Source organism: Capra hircus, chromosome 4, assembly GCF_001704415.2.
Source record: "Capra hircus breed San Clemente chromosome 4, ASM170441v1, whole genome shotgun sequence".
Lineage (NCBI taxonomy): Eukaryota > Metazoa > Chordata > Mammalia > Artiodactyla > Bovidae > Capra > Capra hircus.
Genome location: NC_030811.1, coordinates 5,655,955 through 5,681,086, shown reverse-complemented (window position 1 = coordinate 5,681,086; position 25,132 = coordinate 5,655,955). Strand labels below are relative to the sequence as shown.

At 50.5% G+C, this 25,132-nt stretch overlaps 1 protein-coding gene across 4 annotated transcripts in view; it reads right to left on the bottom strand.

Moving 5' to 3' along the window:
- Positions 1-25,132, bottom strand: part of PRKAG2 (protein kinase AMP-activated non-catalytic subunit gamma 2) — a 310,081-nt gene that overhangs the window by 93,812 nt on the left and 191,137 nt on the right. For all 4 annotated transcript variants that reach the window (XM_018046688.1, XM_018046689.1, XM_018046690.1 and 1 more), the window contains one exon: positions 17,648-17,859. In XM_018046688.1, coding sequence (XP_017902177.1) covers positions 17,648-17,859 — 212 coding nt within the window. The remainder of the gene's footprint in view (positions 1-17,647; positions 17,860-25,132) is intronic.

The following is a 25,132-nucleotide window of genomic DNA, read 5'->3' as shown; positions in this document are numbered from 1 at the left end:
AGAAGACGCTTGAGAGTCCCTAGGGCACCAAGGAAATCAAACCAGTCCATCTCAAAAGAAATCAACCCTGAATATTGGTTGGAAGGACTGATGCTGAAGCTGAAGCTCCAATACTTTGGCCACCTGATGCGAAGAGCCGACCCACTGGAGAAGACCCTGATGCTGGGAAAGATTGAAGGCAGGACAAAGGGACGACAGAGGGTGAGATGGCTGGGTGGCATCACCGACTCAATGGACATGAATCTGAGCAAACTCTGGGAGATAGTGAAGGACAGGGAAGCCTGGCGTGCTGCAGTCCATGGGGTTGCAAAGAGTCAGATGTGACTTAGCAACTGGACAACAATAACAAATGTTGTGTAACCACCAAGTTTTACAAGCAGGAGACTTTTAAAAATGTCATTATCCTAACAACCAAACTATGTCAACAGAAGACAGGGGCCTGACCATAATTTTAATTAATATTAATATAATATGAAGTGAAAAGCTAAGTTGCTACACAGTCTATTTTTATATCTAGGAGTAAAGAAGTAACACTTGCCAAGCAAAGACTGCTGCGCCACCATTTAACCGTCTCAAAGTGGTAGGACTGCGGGAAGCTTTTGTTCTCTTCTTCATGCTTCTCTTTATATCATTAGAGGAATGATTTTATATAAAATTATCCTAATTGTGGTAAAATACACATAAAATTTACCTTAACCATTTCTAAGTTCACAGTTTGTACTGTCAAGTACATTTATCTTGTTATACAACAATTTCCAGAACGCTTCTTCTTAGAGGAATGGTATTTTAAGAGAGTAATTCTCCAGATGCATCTAATTTTTAAAATTAAAAGCAAAGATAGTGCATGGAATGGCTTAATCAGGCCAAACCAAGATCACTGAATAGTCTTACCAATTTGCGAACGAAAACATCACAAGCAATGGGCTTTAAACTTGCTTTTGAGACACCCTGTGGAGAGGAAAGCATTGGACCAGATGTAGAAATCATATTTGAACCTTACCCTCTGTGGTTCCTCGGAGGGCTTTTTATTGAACTACTTGCTTCAATTTCCCGTTTTCTGAATAAAATATCCTCTGATTTCATCATGCTCAAGATGAGCAGATATTATTCTTACTCCAGACTCAAAACAACACTGGTTTAGAGTTCCATGCGAAGCCTCATGGAAAACAGTGGAGGGACTTGCCTGATGGTCCAGTGGTTAAGACTCTGTGCTTCCACTGCAGGGGGTCTGGGTTCAATCCCTAGTCAGGAAGCTAAGATCCCACACACCACGCACGTGGAGCGGCCAAAAAAAACCACACACCCCCTTGAAACAGGTTTACTCTAGGCCTGCTGCAGAATTTGGGTGTCATTCATTAACTGGGCAGGCACTCCGTTCTCAGAGAGATGCCAAGGTAGGCTTGTGCTAAACCTTTCCACCATTTCAGCAGCCAATTTCTACTGAGTCATTAAAGGCGCACTATTAATACTGGTGTTATGGTTTGTGTTACTGTTGTACCAAGGGTACTTTTACCAGCTAAAGTTAATGCTTTTCTAAATATTGTGAGTTAGGGATAGTCTTGGTTCTGAGCTAAAGGAATTCCCATCTAAATGCAAATCAAGACAAGCCCGTTGAGAATGCATGATTAGGTACAGTAATTTTTCCACCATTGAATGCTCAGCCCTTAAAATGCATTGTTGTACAACTGTGCTGGTGAAGAGTCCCTGTGTTTTCTTCCTGGCACCAGCAGTTACACAGGTAAAGGTGTTCAGAGTCTTGAGTCCTTTGACTTAATAAATGGCGAATAAAGTGAACAAAGAGGATCATTTTTCTAACCTCTCCTTCTCCACAGCAGACTCTATATCCAGGCCCCTGACAACTCTATTTGATGTTCCAAAAGAATCAAAGAGAGAGTGACCCAGATGGAACTTGTCCTTCATCCCCACATCTATTTCCCCTTCCTAATTTGACGACATAGCCATCCATCCTTTCATGCCAAAACGTGGAGAGTCACCCTAGACCCCTCTTTCCACATGCCATGTATCTCTTAGATTCTTTTATAATTAATCCCTTCCTCCAGATTTCTACTCCTGAGGCCTTAATTCAGTGCTTTGCCATCTCTCACTGAACTCTTGCAGGACTTTCTTGACGGCTCAGCTTGCTTTGTCTTTCTCCCATGAAATCCAACCTCCAGCTCATCACTGGAGTCGTTCTATTAAAATGCAAATCTGGCCAACACGCTCCTCTGAAAACCACTGCCAGGGTGGCCAATGAGAAGTTTATGGTGCTCGGGACTTCCTTGGCCGTCCAGCGGTTGAGACTCTGCCTCCAAGGCAGGAGATGCGGGTTCGATGCCTGGTCAGAGAACTAAGATCCCACGTGCCACCAAAAAATAAAATCATAAAAAAGAAAAGTCGATGATGCTCACCTGTGCTGCTTGCATCAAATTTGATCATTTCTTAACTCAAGGAGGTTAAGGGGAAGAATAAGGGCCCTTCCATCTTTAGCTCACATTATTCCGAATATCCCCAGTTCAGTCCAAAAGCAGATCACATCATGTTATAGTGATCTGAGGGGCAGGAAAATGTGAGCCCTTCAGTCCTAGCTCTACAGGACTATTTACTGGTTTGCCATCTTTCTGACCACTCTAATTTCCGGGCCTCTTATGGGTGGAACTGGTGATTAACCCACCCACTCTCCCCAGAGGGACATACCGCATGCATCTGGTGGGGGCAAAACTCCACGGCCTGTCTCTTGCCTTTCTGGAGACCAGCCTCACTCTGCCACTCTGCATGGGATGTCTTAGCAAAAACTGTGTGGCAGCAAAGGGAACCTCTGGCACAGATTAGTCAGAAGCTGGCTTTTATTTTTCCTGAAAAAAGGCCAGGAAGTAAATATTTTGCAGGCCATCCAGTCTCCACTGCAATTACTCACCTCTGCTGTTGATGACAACAGCTAGAGAATATGCGTAAATGAATAACTGTGGTCACATACTAATAAAACGTTCATGACAAAAACAGGTTTGGCCCGTGGGCCAGAGGGTGCCAACTCCTGAGTTAGGGATGTGGGCTAAGATGCGGAGTCAGTGTGTGGTGGACAAGGCTGCAAATTCTGAGACTTCTTAGTGATAAGACAGTAAGAATGTGGGTTTTGGAACCCAGTTGCCTTGGTTCAGTTCAGTTCAAGTCAAGGCTAGCTCAGGAGCCTTTGGGTCACTTTACCCAGATTATCTCGGTTAATCTTCATTGCAATCCTGTGAGGTAAGACCTATGTTCCTCTAGAACAGAAGCATGGGGAGAGAAGCCTTGAAGATTCAGCAACTTGTAGCTCCTTTCACCAGCGTACGTCCATGCTCAAGACACACCTGTCGTTTAAAAGAAATTCCCTTCTAGACGGCCCCTCCAGTCACAGTCCTTGTTCACGACCCCTCTTCACGCTAAACTTCCTGACAAAGAGGCCCACATTCTCTGTCCGTCCTCTGTCGTCTCACACCCACTCAGACCCTCTCTGCAAGCTGGCTTCTGCTCCCCTCTGCAAGCTGGCTTCTGCCCCCCTCTGCAAGCTGGCTTCTGTCCCCCTTTGCAAGCTGGCTTCTGCCCCCCTTTGCAAGCTGGCTTCTGCCCCTGGCTTCACAAAATCGGTGACGGGAGATCCTTTCTTCAGCAGAGATATGTCCAGTCTGTTATTCAGGTGATGCTCCTCGTACCAGCCCGTGTGAGGGAAAAAGAGGACCGTGATGGACTCTGCTCTGGGTACAGGTACAGATCCCCGTGATAAACTCCAGTGAACATCCCAACATTTTAACCATTGCCTCTGCCAGGCTGAAGGCAGGGTTGCTCCCCCGGGATGCAACCTAAGGTGGCCGCTGTCTTGATGGCAGATTAAACCACGAGAAGGGTTGGCTCCATCAGCCAACACAGTCTAATAATCCACCACTGGAAATTTACATTTTTTACCCCACACTTGTGTCTCTGGGACTACAACACTGCCGTGTGCATGGTTGTGGGACCTGTGAGTCTTTTGAAGCCGATCCGCCATCTGCTAGGTTGTGACCCAAGAGTGAAGACGTGGAAGGTGCCCCTCGGTGCTTTCACTCAGGGTCCTGATTCTGCAGGACTTACTTCTTGCTGGGAGAGTCTCAAGAGCAGGAATTATCTCAGCCATCTCTGAGTGCTCAGTGCCAGGCACATGGTAAGGTCTTAGGATGTAACTGGTGAAGGAATGAGTTCCTTCTTGGGTCCCTGGGGAGGTGACACAGGCAGGGCATTTATCAAGCTGTGAAAAAAAGAGTGCTGAGGGACTTCCCTGGTGGTCCAGTGGTTAAGAACTCGCCTCGCAATGCAGGAGACATGGGTTCGATCCCTGATTGGGGAACTGGGATCCCACAGGCCATGGAGCCACTAAGCCAGAGCAGCACAACTCCTGAGCCCACTCACCGCAACTAGAGAGTCCGTGCACCACAAGGAAAGACCCCGCATCACGCAGTGAAGTTTCCATGTCCGTGCACCACAAGGAAAGACCCCGCATCACGCAGTGAAGTTTCCATGTCCGTGCACCACAAGGAAAGACCCCGCATCACGCAGTGAGGTTTCCATGTCCGTGCACCACAAGGAAAGACCCCGCATCACGCAGTGAAGTTTCCATGTCCGTGCACCACAAGGAAAGACCCCGCACAACGCAGTGAGGTTTCCATGTCCGTGCACCACAAGGAAAGACCCCGCATCACGCAGTGAAGTTTCCATGTCTGTGCACCACAAGGAAAGACCCCGCAAGACGCAGTGAAGTTTCCATGTCCGTGCACCACAAGGAAAGACCCCGCACAACGCAGTGAGGTTTCCATGTCCGTGCACCACAAGGAAAGACCCCTCAAGACGCAGTGAAGTTTCCATGTCCATGCACCACAAGGAAAGACCCCGCATCACGCAGTGAAGTTTCCATGTGCTGCAACTAAGACCCGAGGCAGATAAATAAATAAATAAATATTTTTAAAAAATGTTGAGGTAAAAAGATCCACCGTCTTCTCCTTGGAGCTCAGCTACCCTAGCTGTTCAGTTGCTCAGTCGTGTCTGACTCTTTACGACCCCATGGACTGCAGTACACTAGGCTTCTTTGTCCTTCAGTATCTCCTGCAGTTTGCTCAAACTTATGTCCGTTGAGTCGGTGCTGCCATCCAACCATCCTGTCCTGTGTCATCCCCTTCTCCTTGCAGCTACCCTGGGGGAACAGAGTGAATGAGGATCCCGCAGACTCAGGCCACAGCTCAGGAAATGCACCAAGCTCTCAGCCAAGTACGTCTCTCTTATTCTGGTTCTGCCTTCTTTCCGCTCATCCAGTCACGATGCCAACAGGGCAGGAACCCAGGAGCAACGCCAGTTATGATACCTTTTCCTGACAGCTGGGAGAAGAGATGTCCTCTGCCTGCCTCTTCAACACACAGGCAGCACTTGTCCGAGCGCCAGCTCTCATGATAACCAGCCCCATCGGGAAGCAGGTCTCTCTGCAGCTCCTACTCCTTGACCCAATGTGAATTTTTTCAAACTATTTTTAAATTATCTAATCTGTTGTTGAGTAACAGATGATGAAACTGTTAGTTTACCATTCCTGGGCAGACAGTCTTAACGTCAAGACCTTATTAGGTTATAACTTGCTATTTTATAAGCCAGACAGAAATGTAAAACAAAGTAGTAACATAGAAAATCTTTACTCCTTGATGCCAAGGGATCTGAGACTGTTTCATATGTTTAAAGGGCTGTCTGTTTTTAAAACGGGGCTAATTATTCCAAATAGCATTCTTGAAAACTGGTTAGCAGTTTCTTTCCAAATAGTCACACTAGAAAAACAAGGAACCTTGGTGAGTAATTTGTGGGGAGATGACCAGTTTTTAAAAAGAACCCAAAGTTCCTGAGTTTATTATCTTTTCTGAATCTACTGAGTTGTTTCCTTCCCACAAACATGATCAAATAAGTATTAGTTATCTTTTGATATGTAACAAATCACCCCAAAACTCAGTGGCTTAAAACAACAATAATATTTTAATATGTTATGGACTGAATTGTTTCCCCCTGCTCCCCTGTTCATATGTTGAACCCCTAACCTTCAACGGGCTTTTATCTGGAGATAGCACTTTTAAAGAAGTAATTAAGGTCAAATGATGTTGTAAGGGTGGGCCCCTGATCCAATAGGACTGGGGTTTCTGTAAGAAGGAAGAGACACCAGGGATTGAATGTATGCAGGAGAGGCCAGGTGAGGACCCAGCAAGACAGCAGTCATCTGTATCCAAGGAGTGAGCCATCAGGAGAAACCAAACCTGCCCTGAACTTGGACTTCCAGCCTCCAGAACCGGAGAAATAAATGTCTGTAGTTTAAGTCACCCAGTCGGTGATATTTTGCTACGGCAGCCCTAGCAGACTGATTTGTGATGTCTGACGGTTTCTGTGGGTCACCAGCTCAAGAGCAGCTCAGTGGGTGGTCCTGGTGCAGGCATGGGCTGGGGCTGTGGTCTCATCTGAAGGCCTGGCCGGGGCTGGACTATCCCTTTCCATGGTGGCTCACGCCTGCTGCTGGTGATGGTTATCAGCTGGAGCCTTTAGTCCCTTTCCCTCTGGGCCTAAGGAAACCTCTTTCATTCGGTCCAACCAGTCATCCTGAACCCTTTTCTTCAGGTTAGTTACATACTAACTATATCATAAGGAGAGATATGACAGCACTAACTTTCATCTGTCAGAATTCTGGTATCATAAACTGGAAAAATAGGGACTTCCCTGGTGGTGCAATGGATAGGAATTCACCTGCCAGGGCAGGGGACGTGGGCTCGATTTCTGGCCCAGGAAGGTTCCGCATGCCATGCACAGCTGAGCCTGTGGGCCATAGTCAGTGAGCCTGTGATCTGCAACAGGGGAGACCATTGTGGTGAGAAGCCTGCACCACAAGGAAGAGTAGCCCCTGCTTGCTGCAGGAAGGCAGCCCGTGCCCAGCAACGAAAACCCAGCACAACCATAAATAAATAAATTATGGAAGGAATGTAAAAATAAACTGGAAAAATAGAGAATAAGTCCACGTACTAGAGGCTGTGACGCACAGTTGAGGGTTAGGGGTGCTGAGCCTTCACGTGGTGGGAAACCAGTATAACTTACTGTCAGCTCTCACTATACACGGTTCCTCCATATCTGTGGTCATGCATCAACCACAGGATTGGATTCAACCAACCTCGGGTCAGGCAGTACTTCAGGATTTACTATCAGCAACAATCTGTAGCCAAGTGGACCCGTGCAGTTCAAACCTGTGTTACTCAAGGGTCAACTCTACCACTGGAGAAGGCAATGGCACCCCACTCCAGTACTCTTGCCTGGAGAATCCCACAGATGGAGGAGCCTGGTAGGCTGCAGTCCATGAGGTCACTGAGGGTTGGACACGACTGAGTGATTTCACTTTCACTTTTCACCTTCATGCATTGGAGAAGGAAATGGCAACCCACTCCAGGGTTCTTGCCTGGAGAATCCCAGGGACGGGGGAGCCTGGTGGGCTGCCGTCTATGGGGTCACACAGAGTTGGACACAACTGAAGCAACTTAGCAGCAGCAGCAGCAACTCTACCACTCTGGCCCCCTTGCAACAATGAAGGATTTTCCCCTGGATGCTGGGAACCTGCCAACGGGTGACCCTCAACTCTCAGCAAGGACAGCCCTTGGCTGGAGAGGGCTGCCTTGCCTGGGGTCGAGCCTCTTCCAGGACAGCTGCCATCTAACGACCGGTGATGAGGGTGTAAAGGCCTGGCTCCTTCATCCAACTTGGGGTCACTGGGAGGTGCTCCCCAAGGTCTGCGGAGGACTGTGTTGAGACGGCACCACACCGTAGCTTCTCTCTCTGCCCGTCCCTCCTCTCTCCTCCCTCCTACAGGTGTTGATCCTAAGAGGACAGCCCGATAAACATCCTACACAGGCATCTCTACTGTAGAGTCTCTGTTTCTCCAGGAACACAAACTGCAGCAGTCTGCTTAACAGGAAGTTACTCTCAGCGAGGTATAGCATCTAAATTAGACTCCTTAAAATAGATACATGAGCCTCTAAACTGAAGCATGTCACGTGTTCACTTGCAGACCCAGCTGCTGGAATCAAGGGATAAGAAAGAAGGTAGATTTCAGAACTGGCTCTCACCCTGTGTCCAAGCCCCCTGCCATGCGATGGTCACTTCTGACGTGTTCTGTCGGCCAAAGGAATCCACAGGCCCAGACCCAAGGGGAGAGCACATAGGTTCTACCCCAGGATGGGAGGGGCTACAGAGCCCCGATTCTGAGTCCGGCCTCAAGAAGCCTTGGATGGACCTCCCTGTCGCGGGGAGCCCCATCACGTCACGAGAGCACGCCCAGTGTATCCGACTGCAGGAGGAGACCGCATGGAACAGACACAAGCTGTTCTGGCCAAGGCCACTCTGGTCCGGCCAGTCCCCAAGTGACCTGCTAAGTGACCACAGATGGGTGAGTAAGCACAGTCGGGGCCAGAAGAATGCCCGGCCCAAATTGCTGACCCACAGGATGGTGAGCTAAATCAATGGCTGTTGTCTTAAGTGTGGGGGAGGTTTGTTATGCAGCGGTGGGAAGACTGACGCAGGACCCAACCTTGCTGGCTACGGGAATCGAACAGGCGGGAGAGGAGGGATCAGAGGCTCCAGGCTGCGTCAGGTGTCCTTGGGTCCTTGTCACTGGCGGGCTGGGACTCAGGGCTGCGGCAGGGGGCTGCTGCTAATGGCCCAAACCTGCAACCTCCTTACAGGACTGCCCTGTAAGCGCTATCCCAGCTGGCAGGTGCATTTTCTTCACCCAGGGCATCCCAGAGCTGATGGCAACTATTCCATATAAAGATAATAAGAGCCCAGGGACTTTCCTGGTGGTCCAGTGGCTAAGACTCCACACTCCCAGTGAAAAGGGCCTGGGTTCAATCCCTGTTCAGGGAACTAGACCCCACATGCTGTAACTTAAGATCCCATGTTCCACAACTAAGACCTGGAGCAGCCAAATAAAAATAAATATTAAAAAAAAAGATATAAAAGCCCAGCTTCCTCGCCCCAAGGCAGAGCACCTCCTGAGACAGTTTGTACCGCAGAGCTCCCCTCTTGAGCGGCTGAGGCTCAGCCTCATCTGAAGCCACACCCTTGCTTTGCTCCTTGCTTTGCTCCTTCCTTTCCTGGCTCCTTAGATTTTTCTTCTGAGAGCTCTCCGTAATGAATAAACACGCTTGCACCTGAAGCCCCATCTCAGGCTCTGCTTCTAGGCACTCGGATTCAAGACACAAGTCAAGAGTGAAATTCCATAGAAGAAAACAGGGGGTGCATGGAGTGACCGTAGAAAGGAAATTGGATAAGTAGTGATCACTTTAACACCTGCATATCAAATTTTCAACCCCCTAAAAGACGTTTCTTCCTTTGCTGGATGATTTAGTCGCTAAGTCGTGTTTGACTCTTTGCGACCTCACGGACTGTGGCCCACCAGGCTCCTCTGTCTATGGGATTTTCCAGGCAAGAATACTGAAGTGGGTTGCCATGCCCTCCTCCAGGGGATCTTCCAGACCCAGGGATCGAACCTGTGTTTCCTGCACTGGCAGGTGGGTTCTTTACCACTGAGCCACCAGGGATTCCCGATTCTTCCTTTGGTTCAAGACAAATACCCCCATCATGTGCTCCCACCTCCTAAGAAAATTCACCTGTTTCCTTTACAAGCACAGATGGCATGCTTGCTTTTCCCCTTCTTCTTCTTTTTTTGCCATGCTTGGTGTGTGACATCTTCGTCCTCTGACCAGGAATTGAACCCATGCCTCCTGTATTGGAAAGTCTTAACCACTGGACCACCAGGGAAGTCCCTCCTTCTGTCTTTAACTGCTCACTTCCTACTAACTCTTTCCCTGTTGGTGTTTAAATCTATTCCCTTTTATGGGAACAGACCATCACCTTCATTGTTCCAGCTGCAGCCCCTTCTCCTCCCCTTCAAAGCCAGGATCCGGGAAAGAGTTTTCTACACTAAGGCCTCCATGTCTTCAGCTCTTAGTTGTTCACCCACATCACATGGCTTCTGCTCCTGACCTTGCCATTGGAAGCACTCCTGCCAGGGCTACCGATGACCTCAGTCCTTACATCCCACGGCCAGGAGCGTCACTGCCCATGCCCTCCAAATGCGTGATGCACCGCAAAACACAGTCCTTGTGCTTCTGTGATGTTGCGTTTGCCTGGTTTTCTGTCTGTTTTCCAGGTAATTCAGAATCCTTTCCTTTGTTTGTCCTCCAAATACCCACGTTTTTCTGGCTCTCTTCTCACTTACGATACATCTCTCTGGATTATTTCATCTACTATCATGGTGAGGTTTACCATTTACATTCTGATGATTAAAAAAATCTTAATTTCCAGGGGAGTTCCCTGATTGCCTAATGCTTAGGGCTTTCACTGCTAAGGCCCAGGTTCAATCCCTGGTCGGGGAACTGAGATCTTGCAAGCTGTGTGGTACAGCCAACAAATAAATAAATGAAAACAAATAAGCAAAAATCTTAATTTCTAGCTCCAGAGTCACATATCCAGTGGCCCTTTGGACACCTCCATTTAATTATCCCCTGGGGACCTTGTTGTACTACCACCACCAGCTAACACACACGTGTGTGCACTTATACACACATACACACCTGCACACAGCCTGCCTCCTCCTCTGTTCTTTATCCCAGAAAATGCAACCACCATCCATCCAGTTTCCCAAGGCAAAATCTTTGCACCCATCCTTGATTCTTCTCTTTTGTCCACTCAACTAATCAATCGCTGCATAACAAATCCATTTCAACCTGACCTCTTAAATAGCTCTTTACATTTTAACACCAGTCCCTTTCCCCTTCTTTCCACTGTCAGCTGCCACCAGGCCCAGATCATTTCACACGGCATCTCATCTGAACTCCTGCTGTACCCACATCTGGTCTCATTTCCACACCCGACCACGGGGATCATCCTAAGATGTAGAGTTGATTGTTACTCTCTGCTGCTGAAAAAAGTTTCCACTTCCTTCCTCTGGGATTGGCTTTTCCACTCCCTAAGACGGGACTAGGAATTTTCTCCCATGCACAGTTTCTATCAAATGCTCTTATAACTCTTTAGCTGTCTATACCCCCTCCCCAAGTTGGGCCTCCCAGGTGGCTCAGTGGTAAAGAATTCACCTGCAATGCAGGAGGCGCGAGTTTGATCCCTGGGTTGAGAAGATCCCCTGGAGAAGGAACCGGCAACCCGCTCCAGTATTCCTGCCTGGGAAGTCCCATGGACAGAGGAGCCTGGAGGGTTATAGTCAATGAGGTCACAAAAAGTTGGACATGATGGAGAGACTAAACAACACCACCACCTCAGATAGATAAAAGCGCCTTCCTTTTGTTCAGTGAAAGTCACTGAATCATGTCTGACTCTTTGTGACCCCACGGACTACAGCCCACCAGGCTCCTCTGTCCATGGAATTCTCCAGGCCAGAATAGTGGAGTGGGTAGCTGTCCCCTTCTCCAGGGGATCTTTCCAACCCAGGGATCAAACCCAGGTCTCCTGCATTGCAGGCAGATTCTGTACCAGCTGAGCCACCAGGGAAGCCCAAGAATACTGGAGTGGGTAGCCTATCCCTTCTCCAGGGCATCTTCCCAACTCAGGGATAGAACTCAGGTCTCCTGTATTGCAGGCAGATGCTTTACCAGCTGAGCTACCAGGGAAAACCTTTGTTTAGTGAGTTCTGAGCTATTTATCAAATCCCTCCCAAGCATAAAGTGCTGCTAATAGATGAAGTGGAGAAGGCAATGGCACCCCACTCCAGTCCTCTTGCCTGGAAAATCCCATGGACGGGGGAGCCTGATAGGCTGCAGTCCATGGGGTCACGAACAGTCGGACACGACTGAGCGACTTCGCTTTCACTTTTCACTTTCATGCATTGGAGAAGGAAATGGCAACCCACTCCAGTGTTCTTGCCTGGAGAATCCCCGGGACGGGGAGCCTGGTGGGCTGCTGTCTGTGGGGTCACACAGAGTCGGACATGACTGAAATGACTTAGCAATAGATGAAGAGAATACCATCTCTGCCTCATGAGAGCCACTCACACACTTGTCAACCCATCAACCTTCCCGAGCCCAGTGTCTGGCACCCAACAGTTGCTTAGTAAATATTTGCTGAGTAAATAAACGATTACATGAGTACTTCTACAAAGACGAATTCATTGCCCTCATCCCCTTTCTAATTTTAGAATAAAATTCATGGCAACAAAGTTTATAAAAGTGATCTTCATGGTTGATGTTTACAGTAAGCATCTTTTTATCCCAAAAGGCAGAGATAAATTATATCTAAATACTTTCAAGAAGATAGAAGCCTTGAAGCAACTCACATTCCTCTCTGAAGATTCTGCTGGTAACCAAAGGCATGAAATCAGCCAAGTTCTTAAGGAATTTTGCACATGAGGACATTCAACATAATCCAATTATAAAGAAACACTTAGATGAACCCGAATCCATCACCAGCCCTCCTGCCAAAGGCTGCTGAAAGCAGAGACCAGGGCCAAACACAGCTGCAGGGGTTGTGACCAGTATGCTTGAAGGAGCCCCTGGAGGCCTTGGGTGATAAAACTGAAACATGATTAAGGCTCCTGTTTAATGCTCATTGCCAGTGGAACACTGTCTTCCAATCTGAAACGTATCATTTCAAAACATAAGTGGGGAATCTCGGGTGATCCCCCTGAATTTCTGAAGCTCAAACTTTATAAACATGGTACTGTTGACTGGATCCTTTTTTTTTTAATGTGGTAAAATATACATACGGGGCTTCCCTCGTAGCTCAGTCGGTAAAGAATCCGCCCGCAATGCAGGAGACCCTGGTTCGATTCCTGGGTCGAGAAGATCTGCTGGAGAAGGGATAGGCTACCCACTCCAGTATTCTTGGGCTTCCCTCGTAGCTCAGTCGGTAAAGAATCCGCCCGCAATGCAGGAGACCCTGGTTCGATTCCTGGGTCGAGAAGATCTGCTGGAGAAGGGATAGGCTACCCACTCCAGTATTCTTGGGCTTCCCTTGTGGCTCAGCTGGTAAAGAATCTGCCTGCAATGCGGGAGACCTGGGTTCCATCCCTGGGTTGGGAAGATCCCCTGGAGAAGGCAAAGGCTACCCACTCCAGGATTCTGGCCTGGAGAATTCCATGGACTGTGTAGTCCATGGGGTCTAAAAGAGTCATTACTAGGCTCCTCTGTCCATGGGACTTCCCAGGCAAGAACACTGGGGTGGGTGGCCATTCCCTTCTCCAGGGGATCTACCCAACCCAGGCACTGAACCCGGGTCTCCTGCATTGCAGACAGATTCTTTGCCATCTGAGCCACCTCGGAAGCCCTGTTACTTCTTTGTACATTCATTCTATTAATTTCTGAGAGTTTGATATTGAAACTGCAACTAAACATCTTCATTTATCTACTTAACAAACAATTGTAATATATTGTGAAACTATATGTAACTTTGTTATGTATTTACCAAGTTTTCTGTAAATATGTTATCATAATTTCATAATTTAAAAAATAAAAAAGAAAGGTTAAAAAATAAAAAGAATATCACTGTCTACTCACAATCAGGGGTCGGGGAAGGGGTACTGAAAGCAGAACGTCCTCTGAATGCTCTCACTCAAGGTGGGGAAGGCTGTGGGCTCGGTCTATGCCCAGAACTTCTGAAATCGTGGAAAAACCCCGTGTCTGCGTCTGCACCATCACTTCAAATGATCTAAAGCCCAAATACCACATCCGATTCAAACCAGCATCTCTTCTCCCATGGGGCTGTCCTGTCAGTCATCCTGGGTCCGGGAGAAGAAGCCGATGCTTTGAACAGACTTCCTCCATCCCGGCCTCTCTGCCGGTCACTCCCTTCTCGGCTCCCTTCTCCGGTCCCCTGCCGGCTCCCTCTCAGGTCTCTGGGCCGGCCGGCCTCTCGGCAGGCTGGGCACATGGTGGAGGGCAGGAAGCTGCAGAGATGTCAGGCTTCCTATCCCTCTGCCTCCAACAGCAGCTCAGGCCAGTGGCTGCTCCTCCTCTGTGGCCCCAGCTCCTTCCTGCCAGGCAGACACACTGGTCCCACCTGCCACCTCATGGGGTCCCCTCTCATCCCTCCACCCCAAGGGGAGTAGCAGCTCCCTGCTTCTGATAACCTTCAGTTGCCTCATCATCCCTTTTTTTGGACACATTTGTTCTAGTATCTCTATGACCAAGTCTCTGCGCTAAATGCGCCGGACAGCAGAAACCTCAAGATCTCTTCTCATTCACACCCAGGAACATGGATCACCTTCCTCCTGGGCCCTGAGTGCTAAGGGGCCTCCTGGTCTTCCTGTCTCCAATCTCCACCAGATCACCAGGAACTCCCAGACAGCGCCACCCTGCCCCACCACCAGAAGGCCCTATCTCCACCTCTCCTGCTGATCTGAGCCCTACAGTCACCCAAGTCTTCCTTCCTTACCCTCATCAGACACCAGTATTTTCCCCGTCCCACCCCCCTGCAGTGTAGACTATTTGTTTCCTCCCTGATCCCCACCCAACCTACCTTCCGCTTTGATTTAACTGCTTTAGTTAAGTTCAGTTCAGTCGCTCAGTCGTGTCCGACTCTTTGCGACCCCATGAATCGCAGCACGCCAGGCTTCCCTGTCCATCACCAACTCCTGGAGTTCACTCAGACTCACGTCCATCGAGTCCGTGACGCCATCCAGCCATCTCATCCTCGGTCGTCCCCTTCTCTTCCTGCCCCCAATCCCTCCCAGCATCAGAGTCTTTTCCAATGAATCAACTCTTCGCATGAGGTGGCCAAAGTACTGGAGTTTCAGCTTTAGCATCATTCCTTCCAAAGAAATCCCAGGGCTGATCTCCTTCAGAATGGACTGGTTGGATCTCCTTGCAGTCCAAGGGATTCTCAAGAGTCTTCTCCAACACCACAGTTCAAACACATCAATTCTGTCGCTAAGCCTTCTTCACAGTCCAACTCTCACATCCATACATGACCATAGGAAAATCCATAGCCTTGACTAGACGGACCTTAGTTGGCAAAGTAATGTCTCTGCTTTTGAATACACTATCTAGGTTGGTCATAACTTTTCTTCTAAGGAGTAAGCGTCTTTTAATTTCATGGCTGCAGTCACCATCTGCAGTGACTTTATTTGAGTGTTATTCTGTTCCCAGTAAGACTGTAAGCCCCAGAGGGCAGGGACAATACCTTACATTTTATCCCTCAGCACTTAAAACAATACTCTGCTAAGCTTACATCTAATAAAGTAATCATTGGACAAACAAGGAGAAGATTCATGGTAGGTTCTCTGCCAGACTAACACATCTTCTTTCTTCCCAAAGGCAGCAAGTGTTATGGTTAGATGGTGTCCTCCCAAAAGCTTTGTGAGGTCCTGACCGCTAACACCCATGAATGCCACTTGTTTGAAAATCGGGTCTTTGCAGGGGTAATTAAGTTATAAAGAGGTTGTCCTGGGATTTCCCTGGTGGTCCAGTGGCTAAGACCCTGTGCTCCCAATGTTGGGGGGCTGGGTTCAATTCCTGGTCAGGAAACTAGATTCTATATGCTGCAACTAAGACTTGGGGCAGCCAAATAAATAAATATTTTATTTTAAAAGTCGGGCTTCTTTGGTGGTCCAGCGGTTAAGAACATGCCTGCCGATGCAGAGGACATGGGTTTAATCCCCGGTCCAGGAAGATCCCACGTGCCTCGGGGAACTTCACCTACAGAGCCCATGCTCTAGAGATCACACGCCACAACAAGAGAAGCCACCGCAGCGAGGAGCCTACACAGCGCGACGAAGAGCAGCCTCTCCTCACGGCAACGAGAGAAAGCCCACGTGCAGCAGCAAAGACCCAGCACACCCCAAAATAAATAAATAAATCTTAAAAAAAAAAATCCAGGGACTTCCCTGGTGGTTCAGCAGTTCAGTGGCTAAGACTCCGTGCTCCCAACGCAGGCGGCCTGGGTTCAATCCCTGGCCAGGAAACTAGATCCCACATCCCGCAATGAAGACCTGGTGTAGCCAAGGATATACCTATCTATGTTTAAAGCGGTCATACTGAGTTAGTATTAGTCGTTCAGTTGTGTCTGACTCTTTGGGCTACAGCCCACAGACCCCATGGACTATAGCCCACCAGGCTCCTCTGTCCATGGGGTTCTCCAGGCAAGAACACTGGAGTGAGCTGGCATTCCTGTCTCTGGGGGGCCTTCCCAACCCAGGAATCTAACCCAAGTCTCCTGCAGTGCAGGCGGATTCTTTACCGTCTGAGCCACCAAGCTGGATCCTAATCCAATATGAATGATGTTCTTATAAGAGGAAAATCTGGGCACAAACAGAGTCCGGGAAAAGACAGCAAGTGAAGATGCAAGCATAGACTGGAAGAAAGCTGCCACAAACCAAGAAAACTATAGGGCTCCTGGAAGCTGGGCAGACAAGGAAGGCTCTGCCCTGCCCCGCCGCCCCGCCGCCCCGCCGCCCCGCCGCCCCCTGAGACTTCCGTGGGCACACTGTTGTGCCAAAACCTTGATCTCAGGCTTCCAGGCACCAGAACATGAGATGATGGCTTCCTGTTGTTTCAAGCCCCCCAGTTTGTGCCCCTTTGTTACAGCAGCTGCTGGACACTAATACCACACTGACTAGACTAGTTACATCCATATGCAAAGACTTCAGTGATGTGGTTTTTATATCCTTGTTGGGCACAGGAATGATAGTGCATGTCTGTGGTCCCAACATAAACTAGGAGGCGGTGATGGTGGTCCCCACATTTCAGGCCCACGGTGTGAAAATGCAGAGTGTTTAAGTGCTGGCATTAAGCCATCCTCCTCCATTCATATCCACTAGCTCTGATCCTCTGAAGGATGCAAAGACACCCGTTTCACTAACCCACTCTGCTTGGAAAGGCTCATCTTTCCAAGACCGTTTCCCAAGTCAAATGATGTCAGACTCTAAATCTTAAAAAGCTAGAATAAAATTTCTATTAAAAAAAACAATATTTTTCTGCTTTGCCTATGAATTTTTACTTTAGTATCCCAATCATGGCAAATTCAAATAAAGCTTTTAATAACTGATTTTTAAAAAGAAGCTAAGAGAGAAAAAAATTTTCCTGGCCATGTTCCAGAAGCTACTGTCCATTTGATTTCCACTTGCCCATTCTGCTCTTATGAGATTCCTTTGGACTGCAAGGAAATCAAACCAGTGTATCCTAAAGGAAATCAACCCTGAATGTTCATGGGAAGGACTGATGCTGAAGCTGAAGCTCCAATACCTTGGTTACCTGATGCAAAGAGCCAACTCACTGGAAAAGACCCTGATGCTAAGAAAGACTGAAGGCAGAAGGAGAAGGGGACGACAGAAGATGAGACGGTTGGATGGCATCAGTGACTCAATGGACAAGTCTGAGCAAGCTCTGGGAGATGGTGAAGGACAGGGAAGCCTGGTGTGCTACAGCCCAGGGGGTCACAAAGGGTCAAACATGACTTAGCAGCTGAATAACAACAGCAATAACTGTGCTCTCGCCACTTTTGTTCTTAGAGTGTGATTTACGATAAAATACACCCAAGGTGTCAGGAGTGCCCAGCCTTAGCTTCAGCTATATCCAGACTCTGCCCTCCCTCCCACGCCCGGCAGCCTGGCCCCCAGGAGGAGGCCCAGACTTACAGATTTGGAGGGAGAAGGATGTGTCGGCGATGCTGACGGAGGCCTGGCTGCGCTCTGGAAGGAGGACGGGCTGAACCTCTGGCCTGTGTCCGGAGGCGAAGAGGAGGCATCGATGCGATTTTCCAGTCGCTCAGGCTCGTGCTTGTAGGACTCGAGAGGGAACGTGTGCTGCTTGGCCACTTGGGTGGGTGTTGACGGAGAGGAAGAGAGGCCTGGGGTGGAGGAGGGACCACAAAGGGTGTGAGCAATTTGCTGACATGGAGAAAAGGGCTCCCAGCTGCAAGTGCTGGGAGTCTCACACGGCAAGAATCTAAATGATTCAATTCTGAATGCTGGGGACAAGCTTGCGTAAACTACTTCTAATCCCTTAGAACTGGTTGTGTCTAGAAATCCCTGCCCCACCCAACCTGAGTCGTGGGCAGAGTCCCCCTTGCTGTGACAGGGACAGTTCAGAAGTTGTCAGGTGATAAGACTTATGCACACTGGTCGGATGTGATTTTCATATTTAGTCCAAGACTATTGGATCTCCCCTCCCTCCCCTACAAAGCATGGTGTCGAGAGTGTGTGGAGTGGATCCCATAGTCCTTGGGATAAGACATAAGGAAGTTCATATCCAGCAGAGATGAAGGTCAGAAGTCACATGACTACACCAAGGACCAGACCAGACACGCTGTTATTGTCAAAATGCGTGATGTGAAAACCGGCTCAGAGGTTAAAGCATCTGCCTCCAATGCGGGAGACCCGAGTTCGATCCCTGGGTCGGGAAGATCCCCTGGAGAAGGAAATGGTAACCCACTCCAGTACTCTTGCCTGGAGAATCCCATGGACAGAGAAGCCTGGTAGGCTACAGTCCATGGGGTCGCAAAGAGTCGGACACGACTGAGCGACTTCACTTCAAAACTGCCACTGTGGGTGTGCAAGAGCTAGAATCACTGTGAAGAGGATCGCTGGGGTGGTGTTAGGAAGGAAGCGCCTTGCGGAGTGAAGACCTGGATAGGACTGGAATCAGGAAGAAGTGGGTGGGACGTGGGGGACAAAGAACTGGCAGGAGACCCAGGCATGAATCTGCCCAGAGTGAGAGGCTGCACAGTCCACAGGCTTTGTGCAATCCTGGAGGCCTGTCTAAGGCAGGCGATTGTCACTCACACCTGCCTGATTATGCCTGATCATGGTTATGGCTGAATGGAGTCCCCCAAACAGATAAGTTAAAGTCCGAACCCGCAGTGCCTATGAATGTGACCTTATTTGGAAATAGATCTTTGCAGACAGAATCGAGCTGAGATTATACTGAAACAGGCTGGACTCTTAACCCCACGTGTAGTGTCCTTATAAGGGGAGAAGACACAGATACACACACAGGAGAAGGCCACGTAATGACGGAGGCAGACACTGGGGTGAGGTCTCGATGAGCCAAGGAATGCCAAGCGCTGCCGGCAACCATCAGAAGCCAGAAGACTGGAGGAGGGTGGTCCAAAGGTCCAAATTTTCAATGATCAGATAACTAACTCCCGGGGATGCAATGTACAAAATGATGGCTGTAGTTAACACTGCTGTATGATACAGGACAGTTAACTCCTGAGAGCTCTCTCATCACAAGGAAAAAGTTCTTCCTATTCATTTCTTTTCTTGTTTCTGTAGAGATGAGGGATGTTAGCTCACCCACTGTGATCATCATTTCACAATACGAGCAATTCAAAGTACCATGCTGTATGCCTTAAACATATACAGTGACGCACATCAATTATTTCTCAATAATACTGGAAAAAGGAAGCTAGAGGCGGCAAGGTGGGAGGCTATTCAGTCTCAGAGGGGGTGTGGTGCTGCTGACACCTTGGTTCAGACTTCCAGCCTGTGGAATTACGAGAGAATAAACTGCTGTGGATTTGAGCTACCTAGTTTGGGCTACTTTGTTACGGAAGCTCTAGGAAACAACACAATAATGCTGCCTGATACTGATTTGTTTCCAAGACAGGCGGGCTCTGGATTTGGGTCTGGTCTCTCACGTTTATAGGTAACTGAATACAATTTTTAAATTATTTAAAAGTACAATAGGCATGCAAGCCAAAGATGTCAGTGAGCACGGACCCAGGGCCACCCTCTTGCTCCCTTTGACCTTGACAAAGACTGATCATCCTACAAGCCACGCGCCTACACTGTGCTGCCCTGTGCCCTGTCCAGACTCCTCTGCTCGCCAGCCCTGTGCACTGGTGCTCCTTCTTCTGCTTCCATCCTCACCCCCTAGACCACCTCCCGATTCATCACATCCCCCACTCCTGACTCTGTGGCCCTATGAGCCTCAGCCCATCTCATCTGCACCAGGCCTACCAGTGAACAACAGGCTGCTTCAGGCCAAACCAAACCAGACGAAAACAGGTGACTGTCTTGTGTGTGCTCAGTTGCTCAGTCGTGTCCAGCTCTTTGTGACCTCGTGGACTGCAGTCTGCCAGGCTCCTCTGTCCATAGGATTCTCCAGGCAAGAACGGGAGAGCAGATTGCCGTTTCCTTCTCCAGGGGATCTTCCCAACCCAGGGATCGAATCATGCCTCCTGCGCTGGCAGGCGGGCCACCTGGGAAGCATGCATGTTTCCTCTCCCTGCCCCAACTCATCGTCTGCCCAGCACTGGTCCGGGCGGGGGCCAGGTGTGTGGTCAGTGTCCCCCCCCTCAACAGGCAGGGAGACAGAAGGGGGTGGGGCCAAGGCTCAAGGTAGGCTGGCACCTTCCCTCCCATATTTCCTAGATGGGAGCACTGGGAGTAACCAGGTCTTTTTCCAGGGACCCCATTATCCCAGGAGCCACCACACCAAGCAGAGATCTCAGCCCCCAGGGTGAGCAGGGAGGAGCTCCAGGGAAAGCAGGAGGTAGACTGCTGTCACCGTGCCCTTGAAGGTCTCCAGGCTTATGATGTGAAAGGCCCCTAGGAGCAAGACCCCAAGCTCTTTTGAAGAAAGGTGCACACCAAAGGTTTTAGAAGCAAGGCCCACTTGGAGAAGGGGTTGGGGGAGTGGGGAGGGGAAGGTGGCAAGTGGGGCCCCTGAGGAGGGAGAGATTTGAATCCAGCAGCTTTGCAGGGCAGACAGGGCAGGAGGGGGCGGACTGTGAGTGAGACCCACAGCCCAGCAGGAGTGAGGCTGGGTCCAGGTGGGCCAACCGGGAGAAGGAAGCCCCTGTGCTATCCTGTGTGGATGCCCTTGGGCCCCAGGGGTGGTGGCGTGTCCTTCACTGGCTGCAGCGATGGCCGCACAGTGGCCTGGAACGGACCGGCTCCCGGGGCCACGGTGGTCCCGTGAGAAGTGTCATGGTCCCTGCTTTCCACTCTGGCCGGGGCCCTGGACGCAAGGCCCTTCCTCTGTCTCTCTGGGGTGTTCCCTGCACTCTGGGGTGTGTGCTGGAGAACTGACAGGCGTTCTCCATGGAAAGGAGGGAGGGCAGGGCCGCTCCCTCCAGCCTCCCCCAACGCCCCCCACTTCCCCTTCTCTGCACGAGATGCTGTCCCGCTTAGACTGGACTGGGCTTATCCAGTCCTCAGGATAAGCCCCCTCCTCTGCTGCAGGGGGACTTTCAGAGCTGGCGGAACTCCTGGCTAGTTCTTTGAGACAGCGTGTTCCCTTCTCAAGTGTAAGGTATTAGAAAGCACTCCTTAAAGCCCAGATGGCAGCTTCTGTGTCCCCTGGGGCTTGTTCCATGAGCACGGGGACGAGTGTGACTGGGTTCCCATCGAGGACAAGAGGGACGTTCAGAGGACACAGCTGTGCGGAGCCGCCTGTGCTGAGGAGGAGATGGCGGATTTGCTATATGGAGGTGGAAACAGGGGAACTGAAGGGAACTCTATGGCCCTCAAGAAAGCTCCTCTCACGGAACTCTTTCTAATGTCAAGAGGTTCGTCCACCTTCCACCTGGCCTTCCTGTGGGCTCTCCTCCCTTCCCAGAGGAGGTGAGTCCTGTGGGGGATACAGGATGATACCTGGGCTTCAGAGCCGGGAGGGGGAGCCTCGGGGGACAGGTGACGTGATGTGTGGGTTAGGAACGTGTGTAGCTTAGGACACAGGGCAAGAACTCTGCTAGAACCCAAAACATGCCCCCTCTCTGCACTGCAGCCTGACCCTCCTCTCAGGGTAGAGTCTTACGATACCATCTTACCAGTCACAAAGTGCTGGGGTACACTCTTGCTTCCTTTGCCCCCATCCCCAAGAGAGAGGGGGCGGGTGTGCGACCCTACTTCCCAGGTGAAGGGACTGGGGACTAGAGAAATCACTCACTGGTGTGAGTGGGTGGCAGAGGCCCATTCTGCCACAGCGATGCTGGGAAACCACCCAGAGAAAGAACACAAGGGCTTAGACTCACACTTTGGGTGCGTGGCTCACCCTTCCAGAAAGCAGGGTTTCAGAGGCTAAGAGGAGGGGGAGCTTGGGAAGCTTGAGTGCCTGGAGGGAAGGTGGGGTTGCTGTCAGAGGAGAGCGGGGCAGCCTTGTGGGGTGGGGATGGGCATCTTCAAAGAGGGTTTCTCTTCCGTGCCAGCCAGAAAGAGCAGAGAGAATTTCAACAGAGAGGGGTCTTCCGATCACATTTATGCCCCTTTACCTGGTGGCTCAGATGGTAGAGGATCCGCCTATAACACAGGAGACCTGGTTTCCATCCACGGGTCGGGAAGACCCCCTGGAGGAGAATATGGCACCCCACTCCAGTATTCTTGCCTGGAGAATCCCATGGACAGAGGAGCCTGGCGGGCTACAGTCCATGGGGTCACAAAGAATTGGACACAACTGAGCAACTAACACTTTCACCAGTGAGGGGAAAACTGCCTAATGGAAGGAAGGAGGGAGCGGGTAAGAATGATATTCCTAACATTTTTTTCCCCTTTTTTGAATATTGGCGTCACCATTCATAAAGAAATCCTCCATTACCATCAAACAGACCGATTTATTTTCTTAATTGTAAGATAAACTGCCAAGCTCAGGCTCCCAGGAGAGGCCGGTGTCTGAATGGCCAGCAGCTCTGGGCCAGGTCAAGGTGCAGCGGACGAGTCCCACCTTCCCGTCTGGTTGGAGGAAACGGAACAGGACTCAGACCCAAATGCACAGCAACAGCACCAGGGCTAAGAGCCAAGTGCCCGTAAGCCCAGAGCAGGGGGAGCTCAGAGAGGAGGCTGGAGGGGCGGGAGGCCCCACGACGCACGGGAAGGGCGCGACTGGGGAAGGAACCGAATCTGCCCCCAGGTGAGGCGGCTTTCGAAGGGGCCCAGACAGGACAGGGCTGAGGCGACATGACTGAGAAGCCCCGCAGGCTCCCCCTGTTCTGCTCTTCCGGAGGGCGCTCCCGCCCTCCCCCGGCCCCTGAGGACTTTGTCAGCACTGCCGCCACCTCTGAGACTGAACAATGCCCCCGCGTCTCTCGGGGCCGCAGCCAGGGCCAGTGAATAGGCCCAGTGAGTGAACAGAGGCGACGCCTGGCAGCCACACCAGACACCAGGGAGCCACGAGCTGGTGACTTCAGGGGGCTGGGCCACGCTGGCCGGAGCTGCGCCTGGAGGGGAGGGGAGAGAGGAGACTGGCGGGGCCGCTGGAAGGTAATGAACAAGAGCAGCAGAAGGGTGCAGAGGAGAGCCCTGGGTTTCAGGAGCCTTGAGTCTAGGCCTAGTTTCACCACTAGCCAACCCCCTGCTTGGTTAAAAAAAAAAAAAAAAATTCAGGTTGACCAGATGGCTGTGTGGTGTGCAGCAGGGGAGTGAGGGGGTGGGAGCCTGCCTGACATGTGGTGTCCCCTTCCCCAGGGCAGCACCAACCTTCTTCATGCATATGGTCTGAAATACTCAGAAACATATATTACAGAAATGAAAAAATTCATTTTCTTCCTGATCTTAAATGTCCTTGCTGCCCAGCGTCCCAAGAGCCTGGGGTGAGAAGCACAAATTTTCGATTTACCCTGCATGGCGGTTTGCTAACATGTGGCCTTTAAAATAACTAACGAGTCATCACAGATGAGGAATAACAACAACAAAGTTAGTTCTTCCTGACATTAAAAAAAAAATCTTTATTCAGTTATCATAGTACCATTTTCCTGTATTTATTTGTTGTTGGCGGGGCTGGGTTTTCGTTGCTGTGTGGGTTTTCTCAGCTGTGGCAACCAGGACGACTCTGTTGCACAGCACGGGCTTCCTGTTGCAGTGGCCTCTCGAGTTGCGGCTCAAGGGCTTAACTAGAACATGGGGATCTTCCTGGGCCACGGATCGAACCCACATGCCTTGCACTGGTGGGCAGATTCTTTACCATTGGACCGCCAGGGAAGTCCAGTTGTTCCTGACTTAGGACGGGTGGTGGATGGTGATGAGGGTCATGGGGGGATGGCGACACGGTCAATACGTGTCAAACCAGTAGCCCCGGCCAGGGAGCCGCAGGGACCCCTGTGGTTAAGGAGCCAGGCCACGGATAAGGACATCAGAGGGGACAGAAGGCCCAGGGTAATAGAAAGAAGACAAGCAAGCTGAGTACAGGCCGGGGTCCGGTCTCCCCTGTGGGGAATGGTCCTCACGTACAGGGCACACACATCCATCAGGGTGCTCCCCGCACCCAGGGCTGACGTCCATGAGACACCAGAAGCAGAAGAAGGGCCACAGAAGCAGAGCCAGTTCCCTGGAGCTTCTCCGCAGGTCCTGCTCTAGGCCTCACCAGCCTCAGTCCAAGCATCTACCACTCAGGCACAGAGAGGATGCGGTGGAGATGGAGGGGAGGGGCCGCCCTGAGCCAGGTCCTGCCAGGAGGCAAGCCTGCAACCCTCCAGACAAGCAGTCACAGTCCAGGTAGAGGCGCCGAGGCCCGTGTGTGGGTATCTGTCCTGCTTCTGCAAATCCCCGGATCACAGGCCTCCACTCTGGCTGTCCAGGACGGCCAGTGCCTGATGGGGTGAAATATAGCCCAGAGCCACCAACTGACTCGACAGGGCAGGATAGCTACAGGGGTGGGGGGATACCTTGAGGTGGGGACTCTGGAAGGAAAGGCAATCTCACCTTTCTCATCCCTGCAAGGTCTCCCAGGGTAACCCACGGGAGCGTGGAAACACAAAGGTGTGTGAGCTCTGTGTCAAAACACGAAGCTGGGTCATTAGGAAACCTGGGCCCAAACATGAGACCCCAGTGCATTCTGGGCACAGGCCAACCTGAGGTCTGAGCCTTGATGGGAGAGTCCTCAGTCCTTCTTGACTTCAAGGGATCATCTATGGCCTTTCCAGTGGCAGCTGGACTTTCTGGGGCTTGAACGCTCTGTGAGGGGAAACCAGACTCTCTGGCCTCAGTGGGCTGGGGTTGCCCTCTGCAGAAGCAGCTGCTCTTGGGACTTCCTTGGTGGTCCCGTGGCTAAGACTCTGTGGGGCCAGTGCAGGGGGCCTGGGTTCCGTTCCTGGTCAGGGAACTAGATCCCACGTGCTGCAACCAGAGTTCGCAAAGCACAGCTAGAGATCCCTCGCGCCGCAACTGAAGCTGGAAGATCCTGTG